At 37.1% G+C, this 16,018-nt stretch overlaps 1 protein-coding gene across 1 annotated transcript in view; it reads right to left on the bottom strand.

Moving 5' to 3' along the window:
- Positions 1 to 12,614: 12,614 nt before the first annotated feature.
- The window catches only part of EXOC2 (exocyst complex component 2), a 285,590-nt gene continuing 282,186 nt past the window's right edge, over positions 12,615 to 16,018 (bottom strand). The window contains exon 28 of the mRNA XM_064597288.1: positions 12,615 to 12,923. Coding sequence (XP_064453358.1) covers positions 12,893 to 12,923 — 31 coding nt within the window. The 3' untranslated portion in view covers positions 12,615 to 12,892. The remainder of the gene's footprint in view (positions 12,924 to 16,018) is intronic.

Raw genomic sequence — 16,018 nt, 5'->3', positions numbered from 1 at the left:
TTGGAGAAAATGAATAAAAGAAGGAATAAAAATGAATCCTCTAAAAGTTTTTGAGGTATTCCTTCTGGTAAAATTATGACTCAGGGCACAGTATGGGTGTACATGGGAAGAGCCTGTTTATAACCTGTCATGGAGTTGGGAATGTCCTGAACCCAGTTCCATTTGGAGACCATCAAAGCAGTGAAAACAAGAGGAAAGTGAGGGTTTGTGAAGTCAGAGAGCGGATAGTGGAGAACTTGAACAGGGGTGCATTCTTTTTGTGAAGTTCCTAGAGCTGATTGGGAGCAGTATGAGCAAATGTTTTGTTCTGATTACTTTTCCAAACCACTTCCCTTGCTCATAAGGCTTGTTTTAGACAACAGACCCACTCCCTCTAATCTCTTCAGGTGGCAAGGGGAAGAGCTGCTGGCCATTATTCACTTAAACATTTAGTAGGTTTAGAAAGTAGTCCTCAGTTTTTTTTCCCAACTGAGGGAAGTTATTTTGAGACAATTTTAGAATTAGGGAAGAGTTGCAAAGATAGTACAGTGTCCATATACATATTCACCTAGTTTCCTCTAATATAGTAAATTATATAAATATAGTACAATTATGATACTTACAGGGAAGTAGGAATTAGGTATACAGAGGGAGGAAGGACATTTCAGGCCTAAATATAGTACAGTTATATTACCTAAATATACCTAAATATAGTACAATTATGAGAACTAAGACGTTATTACTGTAAAAAGACAGATTTTTATTCAGATTTGACTTTTTCAATGAATGCAATTATGCACCATTTGCAGGGAGTCAATTTCTATCACAGCCAATAGCAAGAGCTCATCTAACACACAACTATTTCCAAGTGACAATGCAGTTTTCAACTCTTAAAAGTTCTGTTTGCAGATAAGCGGGATGGAGAGAGAAGATGGGAGGTCTTGTGTTTACCACAGGGAACAACGCTTTAATGGAGTTCTGAGAAAGGGTGGCAACTGGTTGAAAGAGGCAGCTGGAAAGCTGGGACCCTGAAGGAGGCAGGCTCAGGGAGTGGTGGTGAAGATGGTCTTCTAGCACTAGACATCTTGGCTCCCTTGCCTCACTCACCTCCCTATCTGAAAGGGGGAAAGTGCTAGCAGGCCAATTCTGTGGTGGGTTATTGTGGGAAGAGTCAAACTACCTGATGAGAGAGAGATAATGGTTGTGGAACTCTTTACAGTTTACAAACTTTTTCACAAAATGACTAATGAATGTCCAGAATCTGAGTTTGACTAACCACAGGTTAGTCTTAGAGCCGCGAGGAGCCTCAGAAAGAATCTAGCCCAACCCAATAGTCAGAGAAAAGGCACTCGGGCCCAGAGCTAATATGAGCTACTTCTGCTGTGTCACAACTGAGGAAGCACAGCCCAGCTTCTGATTTCCCATCCCCTTTTTGTTTTACTAGATGTTTTCACTTAAATCTCCAGAATACACAACTTGGGTAGTAAAACTCACAACTCAGAAAACAGAAATGACATGACTTATTCTTGATAGTCTCTTCAGTTAGGATCAGAAAATCAGAGACTTTACATCAAGGAGATCATTCAAAGCAGATGCCAAAGAGAAGAGGAAATTCTTTCTTGAGTCGGTGAGGAAGAGTTAGGAAATTGTTGGCTTGGAAATGTGGAATTTTAACTCTTTTACATTATTCTAAGGCCATGTGCTCAGAGAAGCTGATGTAGAGTTTTCTAAAACCCTGAACTTCCATGGGAAATTTTCATGCCTAACGACTTTCAGGTCACTCATTGTTTTTTTCATGTTCTTTAAATGAGTACCTTTATGTTTTAAAAATATCCCAAAGTACTTGAGTTTCATTTGTGAGGTGAGATATCAAACGTATTGTCTATTTTTGTAAAGAAACGTTTGTTGTTGTTGTTTTACTGAATGAAAGTATTTATGGGATTTTCTTATAAATGAAACAGCACTGAGGTTTCCTGAAATGAAGTGGAACAAGGTCTCACTCTGGCCTTCATGAAGCATGCATGGGAGCCTCTTTCTCTCTCTCAAAAGTGACAATATGGCCTTTGTAGAGACTTCTCTCACAGCATCTGCCTGTGATACATGGGGAAGTTTGGGGCCTTTAGAAGAGTTTTGACTAGTTTCTGTGGGTCCCTAACAACACATCTCCCAACCCTCTCTGCCCCCCATCAGGGAACACAGACTGGGAAAGAGATACATACCTGTGCTCATAGGAAAGAAGGGAAACAGGTGTAGGGCCCTCTATGCATGAGGCCACTGGGGTGATTAGATATCAACAACCTCAGTGACTGATGTTTGGCCAGTGGATGACCCTTCACTCTAGAGGGTTTAATTGGAGAAAGTACTGCATACAAAGGCAGATTAGGAGGTTTTTATTGAACCATAATGTTTTTAAGCAGACTCTCTCACCCTAGTAGGAGAGAGTCCATCTGGGTTGGCTTGAGGCTCCCAGGTTGGTCTCTCACACTTGCTTGTAGCCACTTCCATCTTCTGTCAATAGGGCTGATTTGAACTGCTAATTGAGCAGACAGTACTTGCACAAAAGAAACTTTTTGGTAGACAGTAACTCCTTGAAAAGTGTAAAAAGAAAATCTATATCTTAGCAAATTCCCCCCTCTTTAAAAAACAAACAAACAAACACGGGATGAGGTGAAGATACGGAGAAGGACAGTTGTCTCCATTCATGCTTCTTGTCAGCATAGGATCAGACTCTTTAATTTCTGGATTGTTAGATGCTGTGGTGGTGCCCTTTAAGACATCTCATTTTCCTATCTCTTTCCAGGTACCCTCCACTAACATCTTGTTCACTGCCATGTGTGCCTAATAAGATAAGCCTTCATGTCAGAGGCAAGGGCTGGCTCCCTACCTACGATAGATCTTATCTTCCATGAGAAGTTCCGCTGTTCTTATACCCACCCATGGTTTTCCCACACAGCAAACTCTACGCAGTGTGGTGGTTGGAGGGAAGATTTCGAATCACCTCCATTCTCTGTAAAATTTATGCCAGAAGGCTGGTTGGAGTCATTTGGTTTCATCAACATTTGAGCCTAAGGTTTGGCCATGGAATTTAATAAAACAATTTAAGGTTCTTTCACAGAGAGATATGAACTAGAAGGAAGCTCTTTAAGGTAACAAATATGTGGAAATAGTATAGTTGTTCAGAGCCAACACTGGAGAATGGGTTCAGTGACCCAGCCAGGTAATTTCATTTTAAATCCAAGTGAGGTAAAACTCTAAAGTAGTGTGACTCAGTTTCTTTGTGGTTCATAAATTGATTCTGAGGGCATTTCTGAAAATTAAAAAACAAAAACAAAAACAAAACGTTCAGGGAGCAGAGCTGTTGTCTATCCTGTATCCAGGCTGTGTAATTTATCTGCATAAACTTAACGCTGCCATATTGTTGTTGAAGTAGAGCCTAAACCCCAGGCCATTTTCCATCCATGAATATCAGCACGAGGCTTAAAAGGCCATTTTCTCATACAGGTGTAATTTATCATCACACCTACCAAAACTAACTTCTAAATATCATCCAAACCAAACCATGCTTAATTCCTCTGATTATCCCTAAAATGTTTTTGTATACTTGGTTTACCAACTATTATATTGAAATAATATATTACAAATTACATTGAAGGCAGGCAGAATTTGTTTGGATGTTTAAGTTCTGATGTGGGTTTGAAACCATTTCCTGTAAGTACCAGTCTCTCTAAACCCCCTCCCCCCCCAAAACAAAACAAACAAACAAACAAACAAAAACAGTCCCTTTTCTTAGGGAAGGACCTCAAATTTCCAGGACAATCATTTAGTGCTCTGGAGCAAGAAGTTGATCAGAAGAGATATTTCTAGAGAAGGATAGAAGGAACTATCCTTCATTTTTTGACATTACACACTGATGGCTTCATCCCCTGACCAGGGAGCTTTAATGCAAAGGGATTTGCACAAAGTGAGACTCAGTGGGTCTTGGTTATAGGCTCATCTCTTTCTCAAGCTAGTTTGTGATCATAGGAAGGCACTAATTTCTTTTAGCCTCAGTTTTCTACTTGGTAAAATCCACATGTAAATATTGTTTCTGCTTACTTGACAGGAGTAAAACATCTTGTGCATAAAGGTTTTTGGAAAAGCAGTGTGCTATACCCATGAAAGGCAGTGCTGTGAACAGAAATGATGGTTAAGTATAGGCATGCCTGTAGAGACATGTGGCTCATGAGCAGGTCTCTTAGCATATGAGTGTGCATGATGATATCTATATTTTGTTATTTGCACAGATGAGTAATTAGCTTGTTATATAATGGCAAATAGACTTCACGTCACTGGAGTTCATTAAGTGTAATAGTATTTCTTCCATAAACTTTAGGAGATATAGTATAAAATAAAGTGGCATCAGGAGATGAAGTTGGCTTATGGAATTTCCCCTAAAAATATTAGGACACTCATCAATTAAACGACTAAGTTTGAACACAATTTTCTAAAAAGTAAACTTTTATGTAATTGGTTTCTTTGCTTTCAGCCCTGAGCCTCTGTGCACTTCTAACTCCCTTCCTTCATCTTAGGCCACTCTGGTGTCTTCTGCAAACATGTCTTCAGAGATTTGCCTCTCAGACATGGTGTACTTTGGAGCTTTGACCTGGACATATCTATCTTCTAATTTATTCCATGGCTTCAGTTAACATCTATGAGCTGACAGTGACTTCTTCTCGTGCTCATGGCCGTGGGAGTCTGGAATGGTACATCCTAATTTCTTCAAAACAGAAATATCAAGGAGTTGGGGAAAATAATCAAACTCATCTAGAACTTGTCAGCCTACTTTTCATGGGTTAACTGTTTCCTTCCTTTTTTTTTTTTTTTTTTTTTTTTGTGATCATAGATTTGCCAAAGGCAAGCAATAAGAAGACCAAAACCAGAACTTTTTGTATTTTGTGCTTATACCTCTCCTTATGTGGAACACAGATTGGGGTCACCTGTCTTTTCATTTCTCCAACTAGTTCTGCACTCCTTGAGAGCAGAGCTAAATGTGATTCATCTCTGAAACCTCATGGATCCTGAGAATTACTAACCTATCCAGGGTAACAACTCTTGAGTTGTGGCATCTGACAGATGAGTTTGTATTTTTGCTCTGTGACTTTGTTACTTTAAAGAGGACCCTCATTCAGCAATATTTGCTGTCACAAGGCCAGTGTTTATCAGGCAGTACAGATGGTGGTTAAGTGCACAAGCTCTAGAGCCAGACTCTTTGAGTTCAAATCCTAGACTGTTGCTAATTAGTTAGGTGGCCTTGGGCATTATTTGACCTCTTTGTATTTCAGTTTCCTCTTGTGTATAATGGGGATTAATAGTATAGATCTGAAAAGGCTGTTGTGAAAATAAATGCTATACATGTAAATAAATGCTAATACAAGTTTTACATATTAGAACTAACTAACTAACTTACTAACAAATAGTAAGTGCTCAATATTATCAAGGTGCCTAGGGATGTGACATGCAATAGAGGTCATGTACAGAATCTAGAATGTGCAGATGCTAAAACCCTAAACTGTGTTGTTCAAACATTGATGTACCTCAGAATCACCAGGGAGTTAGGTAAAAATACAGATGCCTGGGTCGCCTGCCCCAACCTACCCCCCACCCTGATTGATCCCAATGCAACCAAAGTTTGAGACCACTTTGTAGGAAACAGTCAACAAAACTAAAAGGCAGCCTATGGAATGGGAGGAGATATTTGCAAAGATAAAGGTTAATATAAAAAATCCCTAAAGGACTTATCAAACTCAACACCCAAAATTACCAAATAATCCAGTCAAGAAATGGGCAGAAGACATGAATAGGTATTTTTCCAAAGAAAACATCCAGATGGCTAACAGACACATGAAAAAAATGTTCAAAACCAGGATGAGATATCACCTCACACCTGTCAGAATGGCTAAGATTAACATAAGAAACAACAGGTGTTGGCGAGGATGTGGAGAAAGGGGAACCCTCTTGCACTGTTGGGGATGCAAACTGGTACAGCTACTCTGGAGAACAGTATGGAGTTTCCCCAAAGAGTTAAAAATAGAACTACCATAACTACCCTATGATTCTGCAATTGCACTACTAGGTATTTAACCAAAGGATACAAAAATACTGATTCAAGGGGTACGTGCACCCTGATGTTTATAGCAGCATTATCAGTAATAGCCAAACTATGGAGAAAGCCCAAATGTCCATCGATTGATGAATGGATAAAGAAGATATGGTGTATATATACAATAGAATATTACTCAGCCATCAAAAAGAATGGAATCTTATCATCTGCAATGATGTGGATGGAGCTAGAGTGTATTATGGTAAGCGAAGTAAGTCAGGCAGAGAAAGACAAATACCATATGATCTCACTCACGTGGAATTTAAGAAAGAAAACATGGAACATATGGGAAGGGTGAAAAGAAAAAAAGGAGAGAGGGAAATAAACCATAAGAGACTCTTGAAGATAGAGAATGAACTGAGCGTTGATGGAGGGAGATGGGTGGGGGATGGGCAGATGAGCAATGGGGATTAAGGAGGGCACTTTGTAATGAGCACTGGGTTTTGTATTTAAGTGATGAATCACTGAACTCTACTCCAGAAACCAACATTGCATTGTATGTTGACTAACCAGAATTTAAAAATTTGAAAAAAAAAAAAAAGAACCACTCTGTAGGCAAAACTGGATTATTCCCTTTCACAAAAGAAGAACTTTGAAAAGCAAAGCAAAAGTAGGTAACCAAGGCACTTCTTTGCCCCTAAATTATTTTAATCAGTGTAAGCTAGTGGAGGAGTGTTCAACGATGAGGACTGACAGGACCTACACTGACTGAGCAGTGTAGGAAGTAAATGCAGGCAGGGACTGCAGTACAGCTGTGAACATCATCATTTGTATGTCATTAACAGGTGGCAACAGAACAATTGTATTTTTTTTATTTGTTTTATTATGTTAATCACATCATTATTATAGTACATCATTAGTTTTTGATGTAGTGTTCATTGTTTTCATATAACACCCAGTGCTCCAGGCAGTACGTGCCCTCCTTAATACCCATCACCGGGCTAACCCATCCCCCCCACCCCCCTCCTTCTAAAACCCTCAGTTTGCTCATCTGGGGGGAAATCGGAGGGAGTAACAGTTGTATTCTTAAAAACAGGGGCAGTTTTCAAAGGTTCTGATTGGGCATCTGCAGCTTCAAAACCCATATTTCATTGAAAATGTCACTGTGGATAATATATCACCCATCAGCTTATACATAATAGGATTTCATGTTGTGACTTGGTACTGTCAAACATAGGACAATAAACCTTTAAAAATTGTATATGTTAGTTTTCTCCTTCTCAAAAGAATCTCTTCTGATGAGGATATGTTTTAAGTTCTGTATCAAGTGATTGACAAGACTGAGATAGGATGAGGGAAGGGCTCACTCAGACTTGAGAAGCTTTTCCTGTCTGGTTAGGATCCCAAGCATTGTTCTTAGGAGGTGGTGAGAAAAGGCTGTCTTATTGGATCCTTGCACTCCCCACTGATCACCAAACTGAGGGCCAGGCCCTCAGCTTGCTATGTTCAGAAATTCAGTTTGATTGCAGAATTATCTTACTTTTTAAAAGTAGTATTTTATTTTATATAATATTTTGTTATTTCCTCCTAATATTTATGCTACCTCTTCTTTTTTTAATCAATCTTGCCAGGTTTTGTCTCCGGTCCCTTTTACATTTTCTCAGAGAACCAACTTTCAGCTTTGTTGGTTCGATCATCTCTAAGTGTATCTTTGTTTAGTACTTCTTTCATTTCTGTTTTTTTATTATTTCCTTCCTTTTTTTAAAAAAACTTTTGAGTTTGAGGCTTACCTCATGTTCAATTTCCCTTGCTCTTGAAGTATTTCTTTAGCTGCAGCCCACATTTTGATGTGAAATTTTTCATTACTGTTCAGCTCTCAATTTTTCTCATTTTTGTGATGGTTTCTTTCTTGACCAACATGTTCTTCAGAAATCTGTTCTAAAATTTCCAAACATATATGGGGGTTTAAAAGTTATCTTCTTGTTACTGATTTCTGACAGAATTTTATTGTGGTCAGAGAACTTGATAGTGATTCTTTATTATTTCTTGATCCTTGCTTTGTGCCTAGTATGTAGTCAGTCCTCTAATGACTGTAGGGTTCTATATATTTCTGACAGATTGTTTTCTTTTTATGCTTTTTATATTTTCTTCAAATTTGATAATTATTTTGTAGGCTTAATCCATTAATACTGAGAAAAAAATGCATTTAAAACCCCAAGTTGTGAGTTGTGAATTTCAGCAATTTTAAAATTACATATTGAGGTTATATCATTAAGTGTACCTAAACTTGGGTACCTAAACTTCCTGGAAAATTATTACTTTTATCACTATATAGGAGTCATTTTTATTCTTAAATACATTTTGCTTTAAAATATGCTTTATTTGATATCAAATCAGCACTACTAACTTTCTTTTCATGAATATTTTCCTGACATACTTTTTTTTTTAGCCGCTGTTCTTTTGCTTTTAATCTTTATGAGTCTTTATATTTCAGGACCCAGAAATAACATATATTTTAAAGTACCATATAATGGATTTTTTGTTCTAATCTGAAGATATATTTTATCAAAAAATTAGTTCTTGACATTGTGTTAATTTAAAAATATTTTTACCTTAGTCATTTGCATTTTCTATTCACTCTCTTTGTGCTTCAATCCCCCATATTTAGTTACTTCTATTGGTTTAGTTTTCTTAAAAATTCCTCACCAACATACACTGATTTGAAGGTTTCTATTCTATATCTTTATTTTAAAAAAAATCAAAACACAACTTTTTGTTGCAAAATAATTTAAGACTTACAAAAACAGTTTAAAAAATAGTATACAGCATTCTGTATTCTTTCTCTTCACCTAGGTTCTCCAAATATCAGTATCTTACATAGACATAGTACAATGGCCACAACCAGCAAGTTAACATTAATACAACTTATTATTAACTGATCTACAGATCTTATTCAAACTTCACCAATTGTCTCACTGATGTCCTTTTTTTCTGGTTCAGGATCCAATCCAGGATCACACATTGCATTAACATCTCCAATCTGGGATAGGGCCTCAGTCTTTGTCTTCCATGACTTGATACTTCTGAAGAGTATTAGGTATTTTGTAGAATGTCCCTTAGTTGTGCTTGTTTAATGTGTCCTTATGATTAAATTTAAGTTACAAGCATTACTTCTCTGCTACTTTTGCTAGAAATGTATTATTAATGCTCCCTGTTGGCAAATTGGAGGTGTCCAGTGCCAATGTGGTTTTTCCTCCAGTTATTATGCTCATTACATCCTATTTTTCTATCTCAAAGCCCCTACTTCACAGACAGGAAAATACTCAGATCCACGCAGCCCACTAAACTTCAAAACATAGTCCTGGGCCGTAACTGGCAACAAGCCAAAAGGAAGACCCCTTTAACAGTTGCTGGTATAGCTGCATGTGAGGACTCTTGGTAACTGGTCTGAAGAACATGTAACTTGAGACTGTGTCCAGTACTACTTAGGAGGTACAGTGGTTTGTTCTCTTTAAAGTCTTAAGATTTCAGTGGTATGCTTCCTTCTGGACATTATTAAAGTCATATTCTAAATTATTTTAAGAATCCAGTAATTTTAAGGAAAGAAATCTCACTTAATGAGACCTAAGGGGAAAATCAGGGATGATCCTTTGTAGCAGTCTTACCAGAATTTATTTTGAGGCAGAAAACATTTGGCTTTGCTGAATGTCTGATTAAATCTTACAAATAATGCAGATAACTCATATGGGGAAATAGACCCACAGAACAAAGACAATGATTTTCCAAGGGCCTCAGGAGCAAGTAAAACAGAAATCAAGCCTGGGATCTCTAATCTGTGGTTTCCAGTCCAACTACTTGCACATGTTCACTTTTAGCTGAGAGTCTAATACTTGATACAGAACAACATTGTATTTGTGTGCCATGTCTATTGTCCGTGGTATATATTCCTTTGAGTATTAAAATACAAATTAATCAATTTTATAGATTGTAAAAATAGATCCTTGGAAAAGTGGTCATAGCCTGAGGGTTCATTTATTTATTCAGCATATTTACTGAGCAACTGTTAGCACATGCTTATTTTTAGAATTCCATTATTATTGCTCTTCCGCCTCTGTGAGCACCTAAAAATTTAGAGCACTTTGTGTGTCATCTAAGTCCAACCTCCCTTATTATATAGATGAGTAAACAGATGAATTGAAAGGTGATGCATTTCCCAGTGTTGTGCAGAGCTGATGACAGAACTGAAGGAGAAACCAGCTCAGAACCTTTTGATTTCATTTTCTCTATTGCTTATGAATTTTCTATTTCATTGATTTGTGCCCTTCATTATTTCCTTCATTCTACTTGCTTGGGGTTTAATTTGCTCTTCTTAAATTTATATCTGTTTTCTTATGTAACATAAGCATTTAAAGTTTATGAATTCCCCTCTAAGCACTCCTTTAGGTACACTCCTCAAATTTTGATTATGTATGTTTCATTCAGCTAATTTACTTTTCATTCAGTTCAAACTATTTCTAAATTCTCTGGTGATTTACTTGACTCATGGGTTATCTAGAAGTGTGTTAACTTCCAAATATTTAGGGGTTTTTGAGATATTTTATTGTTATTGATTCCTAATTTGATTCCACTGTGATCAGGGAGTAAATTGTGTGATTTGAATACTTTTTTTGAGATTTATTTCATGGCCCAGCATATAGTCTATGTTGATGAAAGTGCTATGCAACTTAAAAAAACACCTGCATTTGTTGGGTGTAGTGTTTTATAAATATCAACTAGGTCAAGGTAGTGTTGCTCAGAACCCATGTCTCTGCTGATTTGTCTAATTGTTCTAACAATTGCTGTGGAGTTTAAAACTCTCCAAATATAAGAATGATGGAATTACCTACCCTTCCTTTTAATCGTATCAATTCGTTTCATCGTTTTTTTTCTAGAAGTTTGTACTTCTAGTCCCCTTCACCTATTTCACCCATTGTAGCTACTGCTTCCTTATATTTTAATGCTATACCTTGCTGGTTGTGGCCATTTGTAATCATAGGCCATGTATGATTATGTCTTCCTGACTCACCATTTTATGGTTACGAAAAGTTCTTTCTTATCTCTTACAATTTTTTGTCTTAAAATCTACTTTATCTCACATTAATACAGCCACTCCAGCCTTCTTTATGCTTGCTGTTTGCCTGGTATGTTCTCTTCCATACAGTTACTTTCAACTTACTTATGCCTTTAAAAATAAAGTACATCTTTTCTGTGCTTTTATTTTTATTTTTTTAAATTTAATTTTATTATGTTATGTTAGTCCCTATACAGTACATCATTAGTTTTTGATGTAGTGTTCCATGATTCATTGTTTTCCAATAACACCCAAGTGCTCCATGCAGCACATGCCCTCCTTAATACCCAATACCCGGCTAACCCATCTCCCCAACCCCCTCCCCTCTAAAACCCTCAGTTTATTTCCCAGAGTCCATAGTCTCTCATGGTTCGTCTTCCCCTCCGATTTCCCACCCTTCATTTTTCCCTTCCTTCTTCTAATGTCCTCCATGCTATTCCTTATGTTCCACAAATAAGTGAAACCATATGATAATTGACTTCCTCTGCTTAACTGATTTCACTTAGCATAATCTCCTTCAGTTCCATCCATGTCAGTGCAAATGGTGGGTATTCATCCTTTCTGACTAATATTCCATTGTATATATGGACCACATCTTCTTTATTCAATTGTCTGTTGAAGGGCATCTCGGCTCTTTCCACAGTTTGGCTATTGTGGATATTGTTGCTATGAACATTGGAGTGCATGTGGCCCTTCTTTTCACTACATCTGTGTCTTTGGGGTAAATACCCAGGATTGCAATTGCTGGGTCATAGGGTAGCTCTATTTTTAACTTTTTGAGGAACCTCCACACTGTTTTCTGAAGTGGCTCTACCAACTTGCATTCCCAACAGGGTAAGAGGGTTCCCCTTTCTCCACAACCTCTCCAACATTTGTTCTTTCTTACCTTGTCAATTCTTGCCATTCCAACCGGTGTAAGGTGGTATCTCAGTGTGGTTTTGCTTTGAATTTCCCTGATGGCTAAAGATGTTGAACATTTTTTCATGTGTCTGTTAGCCATTTGTATGTCTTCTTTGGAGAAGTGTCTGTTCATGTCTTCTGCCCATTTTTTGACTTGATTATTTGTTTTTTGGCTGTTGAGTTTGAGAAGTTCTTTATAGATCTTAACGTGTTTCACTTTCTTTGTTCTTCATATGTTGGGCAATTTTGGATTTTATTCTAGACATTCTGAATAATAAATTGTGAATAATCTTGATCCTGTTTCTTTTGGTTTAGCAATCTTATAGTTGAACTGCAAACTCAGTTTCTTTCTTTCTTTTTTTTTTTAAAGATTTTATTTATTTATTTGACAGAGAGACACAGCGAGAGAGGGAACACAAGCAGGGGGAGTGGGAGAGGGAGAAGCAGGCTCCCCACCGAGCAGGGAGCCCGATGTGGGACTCGATCCCAGGACCCTGGGATCATGACCTGAGCTGAAGGCAGTCGCTTAACCAACTGAGCCACCCAGGCGCCCGCAAACTCAGTTTCTTTAGTGTTCCTTGAGTGGTAGCTTTAATCTTGATTCAAATCTTTGTCTTTAGGCTGAACTGAGTCTGCTTTATTCATGTGTTGCCCAAGGGTATCAGCCAGATATTCAGACTGACAGAACTTGGGGACCTCCTTGGTTCTTCTTTTCTAAAATTCTCCTTCTCTTTCCAGTAGGTGCAATTTTCTGAACACAATCTTCTGATTTCTGAGAGCAGAAAGACATCAGTTTCTCCACTTATGCCCCTGATATTTCCCCACTACCCATTGTATGTGGTTCCTGACAAAAACCTGCAAAAATAATAGGAAATCACTTTATGTACCTCTGATAATCATATTAATGTGGATTCTGCCTGCTTCTGTCCATTCCTCAGTGCCTTAAGGTTATTGCTTTATGAATTATGGCCAGAGCTTATGGTTGTTATCTGCAGAACTGTCAGTCTGATAGGATTTTACCCAGTAAGGATAAGAATTAGAACACAGTACCTTTTGAAACATTAAACTTTACTCTGACTATAAAAATTATCTCTTAAAATACTAATATTCCCAGTCTGCATCATTAAAGGGAAATAACTTTTTCTATATAAAAATTTATCTTTTATGGAGATAATCTTTTTTTTCTGAGATTTACTTCCACAATTTAATAATAATAATATGGAAGGGAATAAATATTCTGCTGGAATACATACCTGCTGTCATAGTAGCAACCATCACTCACCATTATTTATGTCAGGACAAAACTGCAGCTATGATTTCTCATAATGTGATCTGTGAGCACTCATCCTTCATAGAGATGCCCCAGCCTACATTTTTCTTGCTCCAGTAGGACATGAAGACAAACAGATGGTACTTACTGTGCCCCTTGGCCTCTAGCAGGTGTCTAATGCTTATTCATTCTCAGTCATCTCTTTCTAGTTATGAAAGGGTTTGCTATTAGTTACCTGTACTTGTTCAACTGATTACACTTCAGTATAACCTAGCTGAGCTATTCAATATTCAAAGTTTTTATTATGGAAAATTTCAAATATATCAAAAGTGGAGAGAACAGTATAATAAAGCATCATTTACTATAACCCAGAATCAACAATTACCAACTTATGGCCACTCTTATTTAATCTATAGCTTACTCTCTACCTCTGTTCTCCTTTGACACCTCACCCCGGATCTTTCTGTAGCAAATTCCAGACATTTTATCATATTATTTGTAAAGAGTGGATAATCACACACATCAATAGACTATATTTTAGAGTTTTGGTTCACAGCAAAACTAAGCAGAAAGTACAGATTTCCCATATATTCCCTGCCCCCACACATGCATAACCCCCTGCATGGTCAACATCCCCACCCTGTGGTGCATCTGTCACAACCCATGAAACTGCATTGCCATATTATTACTCAAAGTCCAGAGTTTATACTAGGGTTCACTCTTGGTGTTATATGGCTTTGAACAAATATATAAAGATATGTTTCCCCCAGTATAGTATCACACAGAATAGTTTCACTGCCTTAAAAACCCTCTGTGCTCTGCCTATTCATCCCCCCACTCCTCTCTGCAACCCCTGATATTTTTACTGTCTCTATGGTTTTCCCTTTTCCACAATGTCACGTAGTTGAAATTGTACAGAATGTAGCCTTTTCACATTGACTTCTATTAGTAATACGCATTTAAGCTTCCTCCATGTCTTTTCATAGCTTGATGTGTACTTTTTTTTTAGCACTGAATAATGTTTTCCTGAATGAATATACCATACCTTATTTATCCATATACCTACTGAAAGACATCTTGGTGCTTCCAAGTGTTGGCAATTAGAAATAATTGTATCTGAAGTCATTGCCAAACCCAAGGTCATCTAGATTTTTGTATTACTAGGAGTTTTATAGTTTTCCATTTTATATTTAGGTCCGTGATCCATTTTGAGTTAATTTTCGTAAAATTATTAGTAAGTCTAGATTCATTACTCTCCATGTGCCCAGTTGTTCCTGCACCATTTGTTGAAAAGTCTATCTTCTCTCCATTGTATTACCTTTGCTCCTCTGTCAAAGGTCAGTTGACTGTATTTGTCTGGGTCTAGTTCTGGGCTTTGTATTCTGTTCCATTATCTATTTGTATATTCTTTTGGCAATACCAATTTTGGTTACTGTAGCTTTACAGTGACATATGACATATTATCATGTCATTTATAAAGAGTTAAAGGATAATGACTTTTGAAAATTATAACCATATATCATTACAACACATAAAATAGCAACAATAATTCCTTAATATAATCAATATTGTTTAAATATTGTTAGAACAATAGTGTTTAAAAATTTTCCAAATGTCTAATTTTCTAAAAATAATTTGTTGGTTCAAATCGGGATACAAATAACATCCTTACAATGCAATTAGATACATCTCTGAAGTATCTTTTATTATGTAGAATGCCCTCTGGATTCTCCCTCTCTTTTTCTCTGAAATTTTGTTACTGAAGAAATGGAGTTGTTTGCTTTAATTTCCAGCAATATTGATTTTGCTGATTATTCATTGATTGTGTTCTTCTTTCCCCTGTATTTCCTATAAATTGTTAAGTAGATCTTGACATTTAAGTTTGACTTTTTGGCAAGAATACATCATTGGTGTACTGTAAGACTTGTTTCTAAGTATGGAATAAAAGATAGCTTCTGCATGATAAGCTTGATTTGGTACCTTTAGCACCCAGGGATGGGGAATGGGGTCATCAGAATAGAAAGCTCTTTTCAATGTTTAAAAGTTGTAGTAAACCGTGGGTGCCTGGGTGGCTCAGTTGGTTGGGCGACTGCCTTCGGCTCAGGTCATGATCCTGGAGTCCCGGGATCGAGTCCCGCATCGGGCTCCCTGCTCGGTGGGGAGCCTGCTTCTCCCTCTGACCCTCCCCCCTCTCATGTGCTCTCTGTCTCTCTCATTCTCTCTGTCTCAAATAAATAAATAAAATCTTAAAAAAAAAAAAAAAAGTTGTAGTAAACCGTATCTTATGAGCAACAAATCCGAACCCCATGCAGATATGAACAGTTTGGTGTTAAAGGTCAAATAAAACAAATAAAAAATTAATCTGAAGTTTCAGCTTCAGATGGGAGATTGAAACCACACATCATTAACTTCAGCTCTAACCAAAACCCTCTCTCTCTTATAAAGTTCATATAAAGAACTTTATTGTCATTTTATATATTTGTGTGTGTGTGCATGCATGTGTGTATACGCATATAGTATAAATGCTGTATATAGGTAAATATACACCATATGTATACTGCATACAACCATATGTTATGATAGCTAATAATATAGTTAAATATATATACAAAGCATAAATCCATAAAGTAAAGAAGGAGAGGAAATAATAGCTAGAAGAGTTTGAAAGCTGCCAAGTATA

The sequence above is a fragment of the Mirounga angustirostris genome, unplaced genomic scaffold (assembly GCF_029215605.1).
Source record: "Mirounga angustirostris isolate CCGP_5_RB_7025 unplaced genomic scaffold, mMirAng1.0.hap1 SCAF_8, whole genome shotgun sequence".
In the NCBI taxonomy this organism is placed as follows: Eukaryota; Metazoa; Chordata; class Mammalia; order Carnivora; family Phocidae; genus Mirounga; species Mirounga angustirostris.
This window is presented reverse-complemented; position numbering and strand designations above follow the sequence as displayed.